The sequence below is a fragment of the Beta vulgaris genome, chromosome 8 (genome assembly GCF_026745355.1).
Source record: "Beta vulgaris subsp. vulgaris cultivar EL10 chromosome 8, EL10.2, whole genome shotgun sequence".
NCBI lineage: Eukaryota > Viridiplantae > Streptophyta > Magnoliopsida > Caryophyllales > Amaranthaceae > Beta > Beta vulgaris.
The window spans coordinates 555166-577480 of NC_079209.1; the positions used below are offsets into that span (position 1 = coordinate 555166).

At 35.4% G+C, this 22315-nt stretch overlaps 2 protein-coding genes across 4 annotated transcripts; both read right to left on the bottom strand.

The window, feature by feature from the left end:
- Window positions 1–537: 537 nt before the first annotated feature.
- LOC104900489 (trihelix transcription factor ENAP1) lies at window positions 538–10233 on the bottom strand. 3 transcript variants are annotated; one of them, XR_791076.4, is made up of 3 exons: window positions 9047–10233; window positions 1206–1275; window positions 538–866 (listed from the first exon to the last, which is right to left on the bottom strand). XR_791076.4 is itself a non-coding variant. In XM_019251074.3 (3 exons), the coding sequence occupies exons 1-2, from the start codon at window positions 9915–9917 to the stop codon at window positions 8566–8568; spliced, it is 879 nt and encodes a 292-aa protein (XP_019106619.1). In that variant the 5' UTR covers window positions 9918–10233; the 3' UTR covers window positions 538–866; window positions 8529–8565. The 3 variants fall into 3 exon arrangements, 2 of the variants coding, with proteins under 2 accessions (XP_019106619.1, XP_010686207.1); XM_019251074.3 differs by lacking the exon at window positions 1206–1275 and adding an exon at window positions 8529–8573; XM_010687905.4 differs by lacking the exon at window positions 1206–1275 and having other exon boundaries at window positions 9047–10226.
- A 5960-nt stretch (window positions 10234–16193) lies between these two features.
- LOC104900490 (hypothetical protein) lies at window positions 16194–17311 on the bottom strand. The gene has a single exon (XM_010687907.4). It carries the CDS (start codon window positions 17039–17041, stop codon window positions 16430–16432), a length of 612 nt encoding a protein of 203 aa, XP_010686209.2. The 5' UTR covers window positions 17042–17311; the 3' UTR covers window positions 16194–16429.
- Window positions 17312–22315: the final 5004 nt, after the last annotated feature.

The following is a 22315-nucleotide window of genomic DNA, read 5'->3' on the forward strand; positions in this document are numbered from 1 at the left end:
GGTAATTCCAAATATTCAATCCAGCAAAGATTGCAACTTGCAACACTTTAACTTTCACACTCACCGACACACTACTTTGACCAAATACAAGTATATCTTTTAACTATATATTAAGATAATTGTTAATCACAACATTTTATAATTTTGCATATTTTAGAGCAAGTCAAAAAATTCTAGTCAAAATTAGTATACAAGTATTGTAAAAGAAAAAATGAGACAACTAAACAAACTGAGGCACGACCTAACTGAGTAAGAAGGGACAGTTTATCACAAAGAGTAGCTATGCCATCACAATATACCCCTTAAATACATACTTTTAATCAAGCCATGCCCTAAATTTTGAAGAAGTTTTCTCCGGACAACTATTTTGGTGACTATAATATCAAATATAAGTGACTGATCTTACCTTCTGGACTCTACACAAGATGATCTTCCTTAAAACCTATTGTAATTATATTGCACATAAGGAAAAAGGAATCATGCATGGTACTTAGGTTTCCCCAGGTTGACACAAGATCCATTTGCACAATCGAGAAATGTGGCGAGAATTCAACTGCACATTCATTTCCGAGAAGCACGACAAAGACGAGTTACAGGAGTAGCATATTACACAACCATTCAAATTACAAAAAGATCAGGGGACATAATCTATGAATTAAGAGTCATTTAAAATCATATAGAAGTTAAAGGTTTTTAATCCACCATGACCTTCCAAACTAGTTCGCAAGTCGATCTACTTCCTGTCTGAGGCACTTATACTGGTATTTTTCCTCCCTCAACAGCAGTTTGAACCGTTAGCATGAAATTGCACACTACCTCGTTAATCAGACTCAAGTCGGCTCTGGAAATAAGCTAGCTATACATATCTACAAGACAAAGCAAAAATGCATAAGCATAATGCAGCAATGCTAGACTTTCCAACAACCAATATAAAAATCTCGAAGACGATTGAAGCTTAATGATTTTATTAAAAGCCAAAAAAAAAAAAAAAAATCACAGTAATCCAATTTCACAGTTGATTGCAAATGGCTGGAACCAGCCACATCACTAAAACTTAAGCCATCCTTCCAAAAGCAACACGAAACCATCATTTCTTACATGACACTTAATCTTAATCAAATACAGATCAGTCGACATATTTTTTTTTTTAAAAAAAAACAAGCTTAAGTAGCAGTTTCGGAGGACCTAAGTGTACCTAGTCTTACCTTATTCTCCTATAACTCGTAGTCTTAACAAGCTTAAGTAGCAGTGTCAGAGGACCCAGTTGTACCTAGTCTACAAAAAAAAAATGTTACCAGAACTAGTTATGTCCATTGTGATTTGTAAGGGACAACCAGGTACAGTCTCCTTATAGTAAATTCACAACAGATCTAGACATAGCAGACAGAAAACAAGGTGAACAATGAAATGATTCTACTACTTACAAGTTAATGTCAGACTAAATTGTCCTAGACCTAGCGTCTGAAAAGCATGAAGTACAACTCATAAGGCAAATTATCCCTCCAGATTGTTTGGCTAAGATTAAGTGTGTTTAACAAATTCACCTTCACTGATAAAGGTGCGCAAGCTTTTATTATTTAAGATAATGCAATTACTATGCTCAGGAAAGCATATTAGTACACTAATACACATCAACTTGTATTCCTATACATATAGATGGTGCATAGCTGCTTCATTTGCAACCTGACCATACTCTGAATTACATCCAACACAGAGACAAGAGTACACACTGAACTAAGTCAGCAGCCCAGATCAGCACGTCTTCTGAACTAAGATGATCCCATAGATAATCATCTCTTCTTGATTTAGCAGCAAGCCAGAAACACAATGTTATGTGGAACATATACAATGTGGATTATGAAGTGTCCCAGCTATGCCATGCAACAAAAGAAAGAAAAAGGTTTTACTCTATGAGGGTGAACAGCAGGCAACCTGTCTTTACATGGTTATACAAGGTCTAATAATTGGCATACTCATCTTTGAAAGACTCCTTGTGGGTGACAGGATCCTTTGACATTGCTTACCAAAGTGTTGACCATAAATGTATCCAAAACTCGTGTTAAACTGTGATATGAATCTACCTTTAGCGATAAATCTTTATCTCAAGTAATAATCCTTTTAATATTGCTCAACCTTTGTCCCAAATAAACTTCACACTTTCCCTTTGGAATACCCAAATATAATTGGCACATATGTTTTCTCAATTTCTCTCTCAATCCCATGGACCCTTTTGTTATCTTTTTCCTGACATTTCCTCTACCTTTTGTTTTCCTCACTAAATCCACTTCCAAATCTTTGATTCACATGTAACTTCCTATTCTCCATGCAAACCAACATGAGAAGCTTATATAGGAATGGAAGGAGTGTAAAAGAAAAACAGAAATTTCACGTACTCTTGTATGATAGATACGGCCAATAGTTTGAAATAGGGCACATAAAAGAACTAGCAAACTATGTAGTTTCGAAAGCATTACAACCCGTGATCAAATGTTCAACCCAATAGCATTTTTAATAGAAAACAACCTTAAGGCAGGGTTCCTCAACATAACCTAACCAATAGCAAGGAGAAACTAGTAAACAAGACATCTTTACTGTCAACAAATTTCCTCTCCTATCAAGGAAAATGTTGTACAAGCTGTTCTCACATGTGCAACACTCCCATTAGACGGCCCCCTGTCAATTGGTTAAATCCCCCATCATCTCTAACAACTACACTAAATTTCTTAACATGCACAAATATGCTGAGAATATTTGCTCAACCCAAATGTATAAAATAAGCTCTAAAGAACTTTCGAACAAAACTTCTCCAAAAAGAATGGACTTTCTAAAAGACTATAATAGCAACTCTACAAGAAAGTAGTCCAACATTGGAGAAATTTATTTATATAGATATTGAAATTCCATCAGAGAAAATATACACTACTCCCTCTAATTACACAAAAAATCAACATGCAGAAATTTGGTGTGTTCGCTCTACCTAAATGTATGCAATGAGTTCTAGAACAAATTCGGAAGACTCTTTCAAAAAGGACGGATTTCAATAACACGTGCTACATGATAACTTAAAAGTTAAATGAAATCTTTTCGGAAAAAAATTGATGTTCAAGGGAGGGAAAACTAAATAAGACAGAAGCAATATCACGAAAGTTTCCGCATTTCACAAGATACCCCGTATGACAACTTTCACCTTTCATCGGAATCTTAGGAAGATGATAAAAGAAAGAACTTATAAATCCCTAAATCCGCCATGTTGCAAAACTTACATAAACAATTACACGAATCTATAGTCTCTAACAATTGACCTAACCTAACTATATCCTCATAATAATAAAAAGTATCTTCCTCGCCTCTTCCACATAAATTATTTACGCATTGTATATGACTACAAGATACTTCCAACATTTTCATATACGTTCTGAATGATAATTAATAGTAATGTCAAAAAATTACATCGCGTATGATGCATGAAAACCCGATATTAACCAAAACAGTCTCGCCTCACAGTATTTTGCACACATCTGTAGTCTCTAACCCTTGACATCAACTATTTGAATCCCCAAAATAATAATAATTATCTTCGTTGCCTCTTTCAAAATAAATAAATCACACAAATACGACTAGTCGACTACAAGATAATCCCAAGAGCTACTTATAAAGTTATAGTCAATGAACTAACCTTTCACTCTATAGATGATAGGACTACTTCCTAAAAACTGCTACATGAATCATTGGCACTGAGTCCATGCATTGCTTGCATAAGTTCACTATATGGTATCACTTCCAAACAATAGTCAACTTCACCTTTTGCTATCAAAAATACTTAATTCAGACAATGTGAATGTTGATCACCCAAAGTCAGCTTTGATATATTCTCTAAGTTCTCCATTTTCCCCCAAAATGAACTTCACACTTTCCACTTTAGAGTGTCTCAAAAAGGTCATCACACTTTCAACCTTAGGGTGTCTCAAAAAGATATTTAGACTTTCCACTTTATGGTTTTTCAAAAAAAAAAAAAACTTCGCACTTACACTTTAGGGTGTCTCAAACAGAACTTCACACTTTCCAATTTAGGGTGCCAAAGACAAACACTTTCTTAATATATTTACATTTCTTAATCCATCCCATCATTCCTGCTCTCTCTTCCCCAACTGTTACCTTATTCTCTCAACTAGTCTACTCACTTTTAAATCTTAATTCTAAATCAAAAAGCTATTCTTAATCTCTATGCCAATCAAAAGTGTGAAGTTCATTCTAAGATGAAGGAAAAAATAGTAATACTTGGCACAAGTATAAAACTGACTGTCAAATATCATAATCACATTGGCTTTTACAAACTGTTTTCGGCATTCTCAATACTCAAGAAACAGTAATTTGTGCAAGAAAGATCCTTTGCTCTTAGTTTTTCCTCTCTACTCAATTTCAAATCTTGATTCTACATTGAAAGGTTATCCTTAATCTCCATGCCAATCATATAAGTGTGAAGTTAATCGACAGTAATCCTTGACGCAAGTATACAGACTGATGGTCAACTATTATAAACACATAGGCTATACAAACTGTTTCGTCATTTACAAAGCTGAAGCAACCGTATTTTCTGCAAGGTAAAGATCCTTAGCCCTTGCTGAATCTTAGAGGTCTCATTTAATAATCAAATCACAGTCAGGAAGAGCCAAAGAGGTCATATGTTTTGAAATGCCAGCTATTGGAAATTAAAGGAAAACTAATCCAAACTATACAAATATGGATCAATCATTCTGACAAAAACAATAGTCAACACTAGAGGACCACCTCAACCATTGTTCATAAAGTAAAATAAGTAGGTTCTACATGTTCAACTAGACTTGTAGGGTCAGCATTACCTAATTCGTGACCCGTCCCCAGGAGCCACGTTTCAACTCTCCCAGTATCAGATCTTGTGAACCTGCGCACCAACTCACTATGTTGCGCAACCTGGATGCCCAGATGAGGTATCCAATCCTTTGACGTCCAACTTCCACCCAAATCTTGTAGATGGAAAGTCATCTGATCCGACTCAAAATAGGAAATTCTCATATCTAGAGTTTGAACAATTACGCCCTAGATCATTCAGTCAAATGTGAAAGTAAGTTAATCTAAATGTGATACATTGGGGGTTTTCTTCCCAGAGTTAGCACAAGCAGGCCGCTCACATCGCCATCAATTATCATTTCCGCCATCGTCTCTAGCAACCATGTTTGCTCTTTTTCCTTTTGCGTCTTCTCTAAATACCATGCCCCCTTTGTTTTTCACAGGTGTTAAATACAGCTGAAAATTAGCTGAGAAGGGAATAGTCTACTGAGCGTAAAATATTAAAGGGGCCAAAGCTACCTTATTCTAATATACATTCCTATTTCTCTTCCATTGAGTATTGCATTTTAAACTCCCCTATTTGATAAAAGCGTAATTCATCCACATAAAAATAACGATAGTAACTCCTATATAAAGGATGGAGACTTAAATGTTAATATTTTACAATTATTTTGACTTCTTTTTCATAATATGCTTTTGTTTTGATGTTGTGTAAAGCCACCATTACACGCAAACTGGGATTACTATTAGGAAACCAGTGGACATGGATCAATTGTTCTTCAAACCAATGCGCCAGCATATAAAAAGATTTAAAATGACTGAGGGAATGTTTCTAAAGATGGATAAAAGTAATTTGCTAAACAAATACAAATAATCATTGCTATAACAATCCCGATTCCTGACCTATAAAAAATGTATATAAAATCCAGATTATTTAGATACGTGACATAAATAAGGACCTAAATTTTAGTTGTTGAAATTGATTATTTTTGTTCAATATTCGGATTGTTTTTATTGAAACATCCTTGAAGTAATCGTAATCAATCAAGAATAAAGCAAATAACTACTTCTTCTCCAAGAAGTTGCATAATCACTTCCCTGAAACAATTCGGCCAAAATCAAAGTTCAACCTAATCATCATTAGAAAATCTTCGATGTAACGGGAAGCTAGGTAATGACAGGTAAACACCCTAAAAGTGGGGGTTGAAGATACTTTAAAAATCTCCTCAGAAACCATATTGGTACTCATAGGAAAGTCCATGCACTCTTGCTATTAGCCCTGAAACCTTCACATATTCTTATGTGAACTCAACATATGTGTTGTCAATAAGATCAAAACAAAAGTGATTGATTGCTCTAAAATTCAAATAAGAACTAAGAAAAACCACTAACTACATGTGGTGCTGCTTCCCCTGCATTCTCCTAACCCTCCCTTCCTTTGCAAACTGAATTCTTGTACCCTTAAAACTGCATCTTTGTCAATCTTTTACACCTTCAAACTTTCAGATGCTACAGAATTTCACCTCCACCAGCCAAATATGCAACAAACTACCCAACCACATTTCTTGTTCTCAAACCCCAAACAAATTACTCAAAAGCACTGTTCTTCATGAAATTAAGTGTCTCAACTCACAGAGCAAGCAGATGAAAGAGAATCAGTAGCAATTCAGGGAAATCCATTTCCCTGACCAGGGTATAAAGACACACAGATGGAAAGAGAGGACAAGGTTATGCAGATCAAGATAGAGGAAAAAAGGAGAGCACTTTGTTAATCAATGAACACATGTAAGGTGGAGCTAGGAGAGCTGAAGTTACATTGATTGTATTGGCTATCGCTGCACAACAGCATAAGATACTTATGACTTATCATATCAGCATCTATAAAAGAACACTAATAATGATTTGGACCATTCCAAAAGATTCTCTTGAGACAGATTTCTCACTTCGATATTATTCTGTGAACTTCGCATATGTAGGCTCAATTTTAAAGAAAAGCGCCAAATTCTAATCCTACACGGAACCTCAAGCACTGAACTGTATGCAAAAGAACCACTCATATTCCGTTCCTTCGACAATCTAAATATAAAGAAAAAAAAAACAAGAAGTACAACCAATATATTGTCAAACGTATCAAACAGTATTTTCCATTATTGGCTACTGACTAGTTCCTGGAAGTCTTCAGTATTAATACCTGAAGTCATCAGTTGATCCCAACTTCAAAGCAAAGATAATCATGACAATCCTCTCTGGATATATACCAGTATAAAGTAACCCAAGAACCAGATTTCCCAAACAAGCTTAAGCTTCTCCATCGAAACCTATTCGAATATGTCAGAAGTAGCATTAAGACACAAAGAAACTGAACACTGATTGACCCTGGTTGTGCATAAACTTCAAATATAAGTTGATCCTAAAGTATGGTTAACCAAATTCAATTATCCAACTAATTACGACATAAAGAACCCTCATGCTAAGGGGTGGAAAGGTGGCTAATTCCCTCACCAATAACAAAGAAAACAAAAAACCCAAAATATAAGGGATCTTCTTACTGAGAACAGATTTAACACCTGAAAGTAAAATGAGAACACAGAAAGAGACCCTCACTAGCCACCTAATTCAGTGACGCCAACAAATGACTACATAGTCTACATTTACTACACCACTCTAAACACAACACCTTGTAGCAAAGCTAGGCATCATCAAACACCACATGCCTCTGGGATATAATACAGGAACTCATTTATACAATGATAAATCTCCAAACCATGACCAGCCACAACGGCTAAACTTTCCCAAATTTTGTCAAAGGTGCTAGACAATAAGGATACGATAGATGATTAACAAAAAGAACTAAAGAACGATATAAATAATTTCCAACAGACGCCTAACAAAATTAACAAGCTTAAGCAGATATTTGCGATCAGTCCCATCATCATAGAGTAATATAATTAGTTTCTAATTAATCCTTTCTGTGAATCCACTGGGTTTAAGGGGGCTTTTCATTATGGGAGTCGGTGGGAGCAAAGAGTAACCTATAATAAGTACAACCATCATATAAAGCAAATTGTGAAACCTAGCCCAAAAAAGCACATCATTCGAAGATCACCCTTGCATGGAAAGGAAAAAAAGTAGGATAATTCATTGACTATAGGAAACACAATAACGATATTGCAATGAATGAAACAAGAAATGCAACAAGACAACGACTGGCTCAGTGAAGATCCTGCCAAAGGTGAAGTCCTGGGGTTAACATAACTGACAGGCTGAAACACATCTCCTAAAACAGTAGAAACTCACTATAGTATAATAAGCAGCACATTCTCTTAGAAATTTGATGAGCAATGTCTAAGAAGATAAAACAAAACCTCTGAGACATCATGGAAATAAGAAAGCAAAATGCAAGAGCAGAATAGTGAGATCTGAGAAGAATTCCTCCTTCCAAGATCAAAAACAAACTAAGAACTGACGGAAAAATAAGGGTAGTTTTGTTTTCCATAGAGCATGCACCTGAAAGAAAAAAACACCCCATCTACTCTCTCAACCTATAAGACCAGCATCAACAAGAAAACAGAAGCACTAAAAACCTCTACAAACTTCGATAACTACGAAAAAAGAGCTAAATCTAGCATGATAATCTTCTCCACGCCACCAAAACATCTCTTTCGTACTAGTCATCTCCCTGGAAACAAGCTATACAATACCTTCGTTCATAAGATAGCATATCACCAAAATCCATTATCACCAACCTAGAGTAAAAAACCAAAGGTACTATATCAACAGTGAAATCCACAATCAACAATGAAATCCATAATCTAATGGTGTGGACAGCTTTCGCAAAGCGTCATAACTAATGATTATGGAACAAGAAGAAACAGGCCTCACTATTCTCCTAATATCAGCATAAAACAAAAACAAAACTAAAATCAACAGAATAAAAGTAACACCATCGCATGCCATTGTACCTCAAAACTACATAGAGAAGAGGGGGGAAATATAAAAGATTAGGGCCATAGAGCATACAACTATTTAAAACACTAAAGTTGACAGTTCCTTTTTGCAAACAACTTGTATAATTTAAACAAGCACATCTACCTCATTATAATACCACCATATGCATCTTAAAAACCTGTTAACTATGAAAATAACAATAATCACATGAAAAAAACACAACCATGAAAAAAGAAAGAACAAGAAGATGAAGAGAGCATAACAATCTCACCATTCGAATCGGATCGTTTAGCACGCTTCATCTTCTCAAGCTGAACCTGCATTTCAACAAGCATTTGCATCCTTTGACACTCCAACTCCTTAGCAAATTGCATCCTCTGCTTTTCCAACTCAATCATCTGCCTCTGTTTCTCAGCCTCCACTCTAGCATACACCTCTCCAAACTTCTCAATCACTTTCGCCAGCTTCCGAATTCCGTCCGCCTCACTACTCTCTCCACTCACCTCCACCTCCTCCTCTTCCTCCTCCTCGTCCTCATCCTCCTCCTCATCATCACTATCCGCTGCGGCCGCTGCAGCTGCCGCAATCGCCGAGTAATTCTTCCGAAAATACGACTCATCTCCTCGAAAAGGCGGCGTAGAAGCAGGAAAAGAAGGCGAAGGCGAAGGAGACGGTACAGGACGCTTCTGAGGCAAAATCGCCGGAGTCCGATGAGCAAGAATCGGAACCGCCATAGGAGGAGAAGGAGAAAGCTTCTTTAATGGCATAGTTGATCCAATTAACTGATCTAATGGCTCAAAAAACGGCCAAGGACTCTTATAACTTCCATTAGAATCCAAAACCCTAGCCTTCTCAATCTTATACTTCTTCTTCAAAGTATCAATTCGATTCTTACACTGAACATCTGTTCTTCTAGCTTTCTTCACATGTCCATGTCGATTATTCACCGAATCCGCAACCTCCTGCCATTGTTTCTGCCTTAGATTTCCTCGATTTAGCTCGATGTACCTCTGTCCCCAAGCTTCGATCAACGTAAAAGTTGCGTCTTCGCTCCAACAATCTTCTCTCGCCGGAACAGGACGAGATGATGATGAAATCATCGCTAATGATGGAGGTGTTGATGAATCTGGACCTTCCGCCATTGTTGAGAGCTTCAAAGATGAGGAAAATGAAGAGAGAAAAAAAGAGGAGAGAGAAAATAAGACGATAAGAAAAAAGCGCCGGCCGTCGAAAAACGCATGATAAAAGAGGGTAAAAGGGTATTGAGAAGAGAGAGAATTGAAGGGTTAGGGATGACGTAACGTGAGATCGCCGGTAAGGGTGACATCGTGAAAAGGCGCGTGAAACGACGTTACGGGGGAATTTTTATGAGTTTTAAGTCTTATCATGTACAAATACTGACATATAATTAGCTTAGGGTTTAGCTTAAACGCAATTTGTGATGAGAGTCTATAAATGAGAAAGACTCTTTCAGATTTTTGCTTTGGGTTTAGTTAGAGGTGTAAATGGAATGCGAAAAGTATATAGTCCAGTCCAGTCTAGTTCGGTTAAGTTTAAACTTGTTTGATTGAATTGAAATGAATAAATATTTAGACTAGACTCGAATTATTTGAGCTCTTTTTCGTGAGTGGAGTCTACGTTTTTGTTGCAAATTAGTTTTGGGCCTAGAGTGATGACTGATCGAGTTATTAATATTTGTACGTCTAAAGAATAACATCTAATATTATTGCATAGTAGTAGTTTATGGGTTATAACTTATGGGTTATAACTTTAGTATACTAGATTTAAATGTATGTAATGTGTGCTTCAAATTATAAAAAATTGTATGATAGACTGGACGTGAACTTTTTGAGTTCTTTTTCTTAAGTGGAGTCTTCCTTTTGTTGCAAATTAATTTTGGGAAAGAGTGATGACTCGAGTTATTAATATCTTTATGTTTAAAGAGTAACATCTAATATTATTGCATAGTTTATTGGCTATAACTTTTGTATATGTGTGATTCAAACAATAAAAAGATGTATGATACTAATGATAGTCATAATTTATATTAGGATCAAATTGTAAAATATGGGCATTTGAAGATATTTTAAGTGGATACCAAACTCATCAAGATTTGTCTTATATATTAGAGATTTGAGATCGTATGATCGAATCTTATTTAGAGCATATTTCTATTCTTTATAATGTTTGTTTGTGGTATGGAAAGAAATATCTAAAGGGAGAATGCCATGTAATATGTGAACTTGTTTGAGAAAGTTTTTTAATATATTAGTATAGCTTCGTGTTCGTCTTAAGGAGCATTACGGTAAGGTATATACTTTATAATATATAATACGTTAATAGTACACATGGTCTTGTTCCATACTGATTGTTTGCCTATTTAATTGAGTCAAATTACTAATTTTAAATATTTGTTATTTAATTTAAGGTGACTTTTTTTATAACTTTAAGATTTTTGTGATGGTTTTTTGATAGACTAATGTTATTAACTGATAGGTATTTGATTAAATCATATCTTTGGACTTCGAATATTATGGTTTTTTTGGGGGCGTTGGGGGAGGGGGGGATTTTCTATCAATTATTGTTAGAACAATAATTGTATTATTATCGTTATACTATTGTCCTTCACCTTCTATCAAATCAAAGGAAGGAAAATCATCACATTTGATTGTTGGCCACAGAATTTTGTCACAAAGTCATTTGGCATAGTATAGAAGTAGTAGTTCATCATTGAACATTTTACCATTATTTTATCGATAGACAAATAATAGACTTGAACTGGATGTTTTGGAGAACATCTATCATGATGCAGATACAAATTGTAGAGGAGATAGTCCAAAGTGCCAAAATTCAAATGCAAAAACATGTAAGGAAAAATATATTCTAATTTCTAACACATTAATTTATTTGTCCTCTTTGTTCTTTGTTTTCTTGTTTTTTTCTCAAATTAAAGGGGTGAGATTGAATGATTTTGCTTAGGAGGAGGGGCAGTTAATTAAGTCATGAAGAAATTGCCAAGAACAACAATATAGTCAACCAAATTTTTTCTCCTCGTACATAACTAACTAGAAAGCTATACTAAGAGGGGTGTTAGGTGGCGTGTGGGAAATGTGGAGAGCAGTAGAGTTTGGAAGAATGCTTGAATTCCGGGTTCGCGTCGTGTGATTTCACCTATTGGGGATGCAAATCCCAATATTGAAGTAGGTGCTTTGATAAATCCAACTACTAGAACTTTGGATGTGAACATTGTTTCTCAACTTTTTTTTGCCATTTGAGGTAGAGCGGGTTTTGAGTATTCCCCTAAGTCTTCGATTCCCAGATGATGTCATGTGTTGGGATTTTGAAAAAGATGGTGCTTATTCGGTTCGTCCGGCTTACAAAGCTATTATGAATGATGAATGGTTTATCAATGAGGGGAGCTCGTCGAATAATTGTGCGCTTTGGAAGATAATTTGAAGTGCTAAAGTGGTGCCCAGGGTGAAGATTTTTGCATGGAGGGCATGCAAGGAGGCCTTCTCGACTCAATCCGGGCTGCATCGTCGAGTGGCTTCGATTGATCCTGCGTGTGATGTGTGCGGTGCTGCTAAAGAAGTAGGTACTCACGCCATTTCTATGTGTGCTTTGGCTAGGAGTGTGTGGGAGATTAGTGGATTAGAGTGTGAAGTGTCGCGAGGTTGCTTTACAGTTGCCGACTGGTGGGGGTGTGTGTTTGAAACTCTTGATGATGATGAGTTGGCTTTATTTCTCACTATTTGTTGGGCGGTGTGGGATGCTTGGTGCAAGGGTGTGATGGAGAGGGAGTTCACATCCCCGGAGGCTACTTTGAATTATGCGAAGAAAGTTCACCTGGAATTGCATGAGACAAGTAGTATGAAGAGCAAACACAGAAGTGTTGTTGTTGTGCCGCATCCCAGCACTTGGCAGCCGCTGGATGTGGGTTGGGTCAAAGTCGATTCTGACGCGGGTCTGTTGGGGGATGATGGGGTTGACCTCAGTGTTGTGTGCCGGGACGAGACGAGATGGGGAGAGACGAGACGGGGAGTGTGTTGTGGTGTGTGATTGAGCAGTCGCGAGTGAAGTGGGAGACAAGCATGGTTGAAGCCAAAACTATTTTGTTGGGGTTTCGAATGGCAAAGGAATGTGGGGAGACTCATATTATGGTGGAAAGTGATTGCTTAATAGTATTCAAGCTCTTAGGCGCAAAGCATCGGGCAAGACTAAGTTTTTCCTCATTATTGAAGATATTCTTGCTTTAATTTCTTCTTTTATGTTTGTTAGTTGGTTTTTCTGAAACGAAATGGGAACAAAGTGGCTCACAGTTTAGCTCACTTCCAACTTGTGAAAGTTGGTAAACGTGTTTGGGTAGACGATGTCCCGGATGCTATTGTTGCCTTGGCAAATTCTGATAGTATAAATTAGACCCTTGGTGGTTTCCCTTCAAAAAAAAAAGAAGACTTCCACTCAATCCCTAAATACATGAATTAGCTACAAATATGAGAAAATAGAGGCTAAATGGTAGCCAATAGATTAAAGTTATTTCTGTCACAAATAATTTATGTAAATCAGAGTGCCTTTGTCCTGGGAAAATTAATTACATACAACATCCTTGTGGCTTTTGAATTATTTCATTACATGAAGAATTTTAAACAAGTTGGGGGGGGAGGGGGGTTGTATGGCTTTGGAATGGGACATCTCAAAAGCATATGATAGAGTTGAGTGAGATTTTTTGGAGGCTACTTTGAGTAAGTTTGTATTTGATGGAGATTGGTGTGGTTGTGTGATGAATTGTGTTCGTTCAGTTTCTTTTTCGGTGCTAGTTAATGGGAAGCTTACATATACTTTCACTCCTAGGAGAGGTGTTAGATAGGGAGATCCTCTATCTCCCAATCTTTTTATCGACATATATTACTCAGTTAATTATTGACATAACTTTATCCGTTTTACCATACTTCAATAATTATCGCTGCACTGTTTGGCGTAATGAAAAATCTTAAAGATTTTAGTTTCAAAAGCTTTTTTTAAACATGTGATATAGATACAAACTGCGTAGTTTATAAAGAATTAATTATTACCACTTGTAGGAACTTACAGTCCTAATGGAAAATGTTAGGCCTGATTATCTCAAAATGAATTTAATTGGAACTTACAATCTGTTATCTAAACTTATTTAAAAAATTTAGAACCTATTTGAACAAACTCGAAATTTTTTTCATACCACTTTTTTTTAAGGTAATAAAAAAATACCCTTACATAATTATTGTTATTATTAGTTGAGGTGCAAAATTGTTCCATATTTCAACATCTTTGAAATTACAAAATCATTCTAGTAGTAATAAGATTTCATTCATCCATTCATTCATTCATGTGGACAATGATGCAAGCAAAACATCATTGTGGCACCACAAGTGGGAGGCCCATCTCCAGTTCCAGGGCCATGGCCAGGGGAACATATATTCAATTTACAAACCCCCTCTTCCCTAATTTCACATTTTTATGTCCCCCGTACTAGTTATATTACAACCATACTTAATATTATAATATCATTCTTTAATTAACCTACTTAATTATTCTGTTACCTATAACCTATTCACTTTAATCATATCATTTTTATCACTTTATTCTTCAGCGGCGCCTTTTAGCAAATCACTACATGAGAAAATTATAATTTAACTCAAAAAGACTTTTTCTTTCTATCATGGAACTTTAAATTTTGGAAATAATTCTATAGGAGCCATACACATTGTAAAAAGTAACACCAAATGATCCTTTTCTTTTCATAAAAGAATTTTGAGGATTATTATTTTTATGCAGAAAAAGGGGTGTTTTGTATTTTATTTAAAGACCACTTGTAAAGAATTTTATTTAATAAATCATTCTATTAATTTAGAGATCAATTATCAAGTACACTTTAATGTTTCTCAAAAAAAAAAAACAAATGCACTTTAAGAGCGGTAGATCAAATTCCGCTTATATTACTGTGCTTAGTCGCTCATTTACAACATAAAAAGTTAAGTGTACTGTAATTATAATATTATCCTTAAACACAATTAGTTATCTACTATCAAGTACATTTGAACCGAGAGGTAATTGTGTCAATTCACAATTCAGATACACAATTTTTTTTTTTTTTTTCTGAAAGATTCAGATGCACAATCTTTGAATAAAACAATATGGTGAAAACAATTCTTTTTCCTCTCCCCAAAAGCTGGTAGTTTATGTTTTAGAATTGCCTTTAAAAAAACTATATTTATTAATAACAAGTTGGCTTAAAAAGCTCACTTGGGTCTTGATATATACACTTTCAAATAACAAAAATTTGCATCTTTTTCCTCCAATTAGTACGGTTTTACCATTAGTACTGTATCTTGTAATAGATACTGATTAATTAACCAACTATTTGGTGACAGACTGACAGTCTTGCATAAAACTGTTACTTTAGAAAAGAGCAGTTGCTCCTTTGGTAGTCCATTGTAAGAGCTCATGCACACAAGACACAAGTACTTGTAGAGGTTACCAAAGTAAAGCTTGACTTAGTGGTAAAGGTTTAGTCTCATAACTTTAAGGTCATTGGATCAAATTTCACTAGGGGTTTTTTGGAGTGGTTTTCCTTATCATCCCCCTCCTTTCAAATAGAGTGACCTGCAAATCTGATTGGTTAGTTGTATCTGTGCGAGATCCCAGTTTAATAGGGTCCTTCATCTTACCATCTTAAAAAAAAGTACTTGTAGAAATTAGTTGTAGTAGCAAACCTACGGTGTAGGAAAGAAATTTTACCAGCCCGTTTTTTGAGTGGTTACACTTTCGTACTTTACTATATCTAATGTATATATTTTATCATTATTGTTTTCAGTTACGTATATTTATAAAATACTAAAGAATTTGATATTATAGTATACATATTGAAAGAATCTAACACAATTATATGTGATATTTGTTAAAATTTACATTGAAGAGGATTTACTATCAAAATTTTCTAACTTTATTTGATTTCTAAAAAACTGCCCTACAATGTTCCTTTTCTTTTTGCATCATAAAAAAATTGCCTAAACTTTCTTTGGGAAAAAAATAGGGGGGTGATAATTGATAAGAATAAAGGATGAAGCACTTCATAAAGCAAGATATTGCAAAATCCCCAAATATTAGTCATTTTGGCATCCACTTTTCAACCTAATCACTTTAAACTCTTGAAAAATGGTTTTTTTTTGGATAATGTAGTACTTGATACAAAATAACTTTCCAACATGAAACTACTACATAAATCTAAATATTTTTACCCTGAATAATTTAAAATTTGAATGTCATAAATAGAAATAAACATTATTGACAGACAACAACACATATAGTGAAAGTATATATTAATAATACCAATATTTTGCTTTATCTGAACTTCTCCCATTTATGTAACTATAAACTTTATAAACAAAAACATTTATAATATATATAATTAACATTTAACTTATATGTTTCTTCACTTTTACCCAATAATCTCAAGTACTTTTTACACAAAATTGTTCATCATATATATATCTCTCTTTTTTTTCTTTTGTCCCTATTATATTAGATCATTATTACTTAAAAAAAACTTATCAATAACCAATAGTAAAATTAAACAAAAAAAAAATACACGAAATAATGATAAATAAATGAATTACTATTATTGATCACAGCATGATGAAGCAGCTTCACTAAGAGTTTCAGTAATGCTCTCTAAATGAGGTCTCCAAACAGCCACACGTCCTCTTCTTTTTTCCCTTGATATAACCTTCTCACTTAATATATCACTCAAATATTTATCATCATCATTATTTTTAGTACTACTAGATACCACCACATTATTAACTGACAGTGATATCGAACGAGCCCTATTCTTGTGTTGCTCTCTTTTAACCTTCCGCCTCCCCACCACCACAGTCGATCCCATCGAAAGTGGTGGTGGTGGTGGTGGTGGTGTTGGTGTCTTCGTGGTTTTGATTGATGGTTTTTTCTGATCATGTACTGGAATAAGAAAATAGATCTTCCCACGTTGGAGTTGAGCGTCAGGTGGGACTACAACAATAGCAGGACCACACTGTGGTTCAACGTGGTCAGAAGATGGACGTGAAGTTGGTTTCTTAAGGATGTGTTTAGGGTGAGCTTTCATTATATCTCCGGCACGAATCGTGCCGGAGATCTCCTCGACGCGGCCGCTCGAGTGTACGATGCGGATCACGTCTAAGGCTCCGCATGGTAGGATGCAAGATATGCAACACCTTATAGTGTTCTTCATGTTTTTTGTTTTTTGGTGTGTGTCACCTCATTATATTGTAGAAATTTACTTAGAAGGGTATTATTATTAGGAAAATGGGTGTATAAATAGAATTTAAAGGGTGTTGTTATTATTAAGAGAATTTATTTGAAGTTAGATGGATTATTTGATGGGATGAATTATTGAAATTTTCTTGTATCTTTTTTTTGGGTAGAGGAGGAAAAAAGAGAGAGGAAGGTGGCAAAGGAGAAAGAGGAATGAGTGAATGTGTGTATGGGGTATGTGTACTTTGGCGTTTTTGGATCGATCAATATACTATAGAATGGGTCCATCCCTATACCCTTCACCAAGTTCAATAATTTGGGAGGTTTTGGACTTTGTGTTTTATAATTTGGAGGTATACGGATTGAAAGGTATGTAATTCTATGCATGGAAAACATAAATTACTACTAGTATTTTGTGTCTATGGTTCTTTATACTTTATTTTAAGATTTTAGGTCTAGGTGAGCTGAAAAGAGAATACTTAAGTATAATAAATCTTTTTTCTTTTTAGATACGTTAAATTGACCTGATCTGAAATTAATTAATCAATCATGATATAACTGGATATTGGATAATTAGGATGAAATTCGAGATCGGTCTCACAATCTGTTGCATCTAAAGTCAACGCAACTCCCTCTACAATTGTCGATAACGTAACAACCAATTTTGCCTTATGTGGGAAGGACTGATGGTTGTGCGGATAAATATCGATTGTCAAATCACCTCCCTCAATATGAGAGAGATAAAGAGAACTTTTAGCCAAATTTAATATTGAACATTCATATATGAGGTTTTGGACTATGTGTTTCATAATTTGGAGATATACGGGTCGAGAGTATGAAATTTTATGCATGGAAAACATAAATTACTATTAGTGATTATTTGTACAAGTTCGAACCTCACTACATACTTATGTTTGGGAGTCGGGATTCCCTTATACCCCCCTACTCGCAAGCATTGGCCTGTGTAGCTGGGCTGACTGCCTTTAGCGATGCGCTGGTCTAGTAAGATCCTTCTTCTTACCAAGGGGTCCCCATTGGGGGCCCAAACAAAAATATTTAGGGTTTATGTGAGTTGCAAAATAGAATACTTAAGCATAACAAGATTTTTTTTTCTTTTTAGATACGTCAAATTGACCCAATCTGAAACCAATTAACCATGCAATATATAATCAAATATTATTGGATCAATTAGGATGAAGTTCGAGATCAGTTTCACAACCTTCTGTCGCATCTAAGGCCAACCAACTCCCTCGCTCTACAACGGTCAGGTACCACGCACCTACCAGTTTTACCTTACGTATTAGGAAGGTTGTGACTTATGTAGCGCAGTTGCATTTCAGTTGTTGCCTCCCTCGATTGGAGAGAGGTAGAGAGAAATTTCAGCCAAACTTAGAAATACATATCAGTTAATATTGAACTTCCATAAATGAGATGATGCAATAGAAAAAGACGGTGGAAATTAGTTTTTAAGTACTCGTGTATGGTAGATATTCAATCTCTTTTATATCACCAAGGTATTGAGAGAGAGAGGGATAGCCTAGTGGTTAGAGCTTTCCTCCCGATTTCAGGAGATCCTGGGATTGATTACCACCCTTGGCAAGTTAGGATCCCATTTATTCCCCCAACTTATCAAGATTTTATCTTTTTTTTTAAAAAAATATTATTACCAATGTGTTTGGTTGCTATTTTCCTTTTTTATATCTCTCTTTGTGAGAGTTTGAGGGTGTTGTGTTTAGTTTTTTGTTTTCTACTCTAAATAAGTTATGTGATCGGGATCCATGCAATGTCACGACAAATGTCAATCGTTCGCGTACAATCAATTAAATTAAATCAAATTCCACTTTATAATTAAGATTGATCGAAAGATACATTCTTAAAAAGTTGTATGAAACAATAATGTGATGGTTTCCGCTAGAAGTGTTAGATTTCATCAATAATCGTGGTTTTTCCATAGTACGTATAATTATATTATTTGATCTAATTTGACACTTCTCCTTCGTATTTTTTAATTGCAACACTTTCTATATTTGGATATTCAAATTTAGTTACAATTATTTATCTCTATCTCTATAGTCTCTCTTCATCACATTAGTTTCCTTCTTATCTCTTTATTTCTTTTCTCACCTTAATTTTTATGCCTCTTTGTTACAACTTGTAATTAAATCAGAATAGAGAAATTATATTATATTTCTTAAAGTTGAAATTTCTCTTCTAACATATGACTTTATATCAATAAACTGATTTTACTATAAGAAAATATAACTACGTGTCTACTGAAGGGTTTTGATAAAAACATATAGTTTGCGGAAACATATCAAAATCGGAACTACACACATATTAATTCATGAACCTATTATACACATTAATATACCTTTGTAGCGCGCCTCCAATTAGCAGATTCGATCAGGTTACTTTCTTGAGAACCTCACTTGAAGTCCCTCTAATGGCTAGCACACCACACGATCGAACCGCGACACAAAGACAGCTTAGATCTTGGAGCAGGAAGAGCAAAGTATATTTCTTAGACTCTTACTCTCACGTATTTTTGTGTCTCACTTTTGTAGAATATAATTTTGGAGTCAAAACAATATCACGTAACTTGACTTTACATTATATGATTGCCTATCATATATATAATGCAAATCCCCTTAATTAGAGTAGCTTATTGTTAGGGAAATCCTAACAAGAAACTAACTCCACAAAGTGGGGATATGCACGTTGTGCATAGTAGAAATATCAAAGATTTCTTTTTGATATTTTATTCAACTTTATTCAAAATATATTCATGGTTCGACCCATGTGAATGTGTGCGACCCTATAGGATTAATACTAATTAAGTTGCAAATATATTTACTAATAATATTGCCAATCGATAGCGGTTTCCAGCTAAACATATCGATTACTTAATTATACTAATTTTATCGTAACTCTTAACCGATCCTATAAACTATCTTTTAGAGATACCCACATTGTTTGAAGGACATACCTCCAACAATCTCCCACTTGTCCTTTAGAACAAGTGTGCCATATATTCCTTTGTCTCTTTTACGTCTTTATTCGAACATAAGGTAAGAATCTCGATCATCCTTATTAAGTTCAAATAGTTTCTCGAACTCATGAGTTAACCTGTTAAGACAGATGATTACTTCCTAATCCATCTGAGCACGGCCATGCATTTTCACAGTTATAACTCTTCGAGAGGCCCATAAGACAATGATCCTAATAGGAGGACAATCCCAATCTTGTACATTCACTTCTATAATACTAGATTCATAGCAACCTGAAAACTGCCTTTATTGTCTCCTTTTACGGTGCGACGTTTGACAGAGTCAAAGCATACTAATCCAATAGTGAACAGACAATGAACTACTCAGGTAATAAGGAATAGTCTCTGATAATTTAATGAGATATGCTTATGATATTTTAAATTCTTAAAACATATTCATAGGTGGGTCTATCCAATATAAGTTCTTAGCTTATACTCATGCAAATGATTTATGACATCCCCGTCAACTAGCCCATGAAACAGCACTATAAATCAACTTGCAAACTAGTCTTTTATGAAACATTAGTGTCCATTCTCAATGATTCAGACTAGGGACAATTTTAATCTTAAGCTTTCAGTCCACTTAATAGGGTCTCATTATCCAAGACTTCGTCTCGATAACCTATTTGAAACTCAACGATTATATCTTGGACATTCATTTAATGCTAAACCAAAATTAAATGAAGATAAAATTATTCCATTAATGATAAAACGAGATAAAACACCAATGTTTTATGATTACGAAAAATAAAACATAATCTAAAACATCCATAGAAATCAAAGCCAATCACCAACGTGCTTTATTCCTATTGCAGACGTATGAGCATCATGTTTGGTCTGCGGAAGTGGTTTAGTTAATGGATCAGCAACATTATCATCTGTTGCTACTTTGCATATCTTAACTTCACCCTTCTCAACAAAATCTCGTAGAATGTGAAACTTTCTCAGAATGTGTTTAGATTTGTGATGTTCCCTTGGCTCCTTGGCTTGGGCGATGGCTCCACTATTATCACAATAGAGAGACATCGAGTCAGCACTGCTAGGGACAACACCGAGTTCAGTGATGAACTTTCTAATCCAAATCGCCTCCTTTGCCGCTTCTCCAGCAGCAAGGTACTCTGCTTCAGTTGTAGAATCAGCAATTGTACTCTGCTTAGCACTCTTCCAGCACACTGCCCCTTCGTTTAGACAGAAGATGTATCCAGATTGAGATTTGGAATCATCTTTGTCCGTTTGGAAGCTCGCATCAGTGTAGCCTGTAACAACCAATTCATCTGCACCACCATACACCAGGAATTTATCCTTAGTCCTATTAAGGTACTTCAGAATATTTTTGGCTGCACACCAGTGCGCCTCACCTGGATTTCCTTGGTATCTACTTGTAGCACTCAAAGCATACGAGATTCAGGGCGAGTACATATCATTGCATACATGATAGATCCTATTGCGGATGCATAAGGAATAATCACTCATTTCGCTTTTGCTCATCAGGTGTTTTAGGACCCTGAGTCTTGCTAAGCTTCATGCCATGAGTCATGGGAAGAAAGCCTTTCTTACAACCTTTCATATTGAACCTATCAAGCACCTTATCAATATAAGTACTCTGACTTAGTCCAATCATCCTTTTAGATCTATCTCTATAGATCTTGATGCCCAAAATGTACTGTGCATCTCCTAGATCCTTCATTGAGAAACATTTTCCAAGCCAATCCTTTACGGACTTTAGCATTGGAACATCATTTCCAATAAGGAGAATGTCATCGACATATAATACTAGGAATGCGATTTTGCTCCCACTGACCTTTTTGTAAACACAAGATTCCTCAACATTTTTCTCGAAACCAAATTCCCTTATGGCTTCGTCGAAACGTATATTCCAACTCCTGGATGCTTGCTTTAATCCATAAATGGATCTTTTAAGCTTGCATACCTTCCTAGCATTTTTCGGATCAACAAAACCTTCTGGTTGAGCCATGTAAACATCCTCCTCCAGAATTCCGTTAAGGAAAGCGGTTTTAACATCCATTTGCCAAATTTCATAGTCATAAAATGCGGCGATTGCTAGGAGTATCCGAACTGACTTAAGCATAGCGACTGGAGAAAAAGTTTCATCATAATCCACACCGTGAATTTGTCTGTAACCTTTTGCAACCAACCTAGCTTTGAAAACGTAAACGTTTCCATCCATGTCGGTTTTTTCTTGAA

What these genes read in the sequence shown, in the direction of transcription:
- LOC104900489 (XM_010687905.4), bottom strand. Translation starts at nt 9,917, where the DNA reads ATGGCGGAAGGTCCAGATTCATCAACACCTCCATCATTAGCGATGATT.
- LOC104900490 (XM_010687907.4), bottom strand. Translation starts at nt 17,041, where the DNA reads ATGAAGAACACTATAAGGTGTTGCATATCTTGCATCCTACCATGCGGA.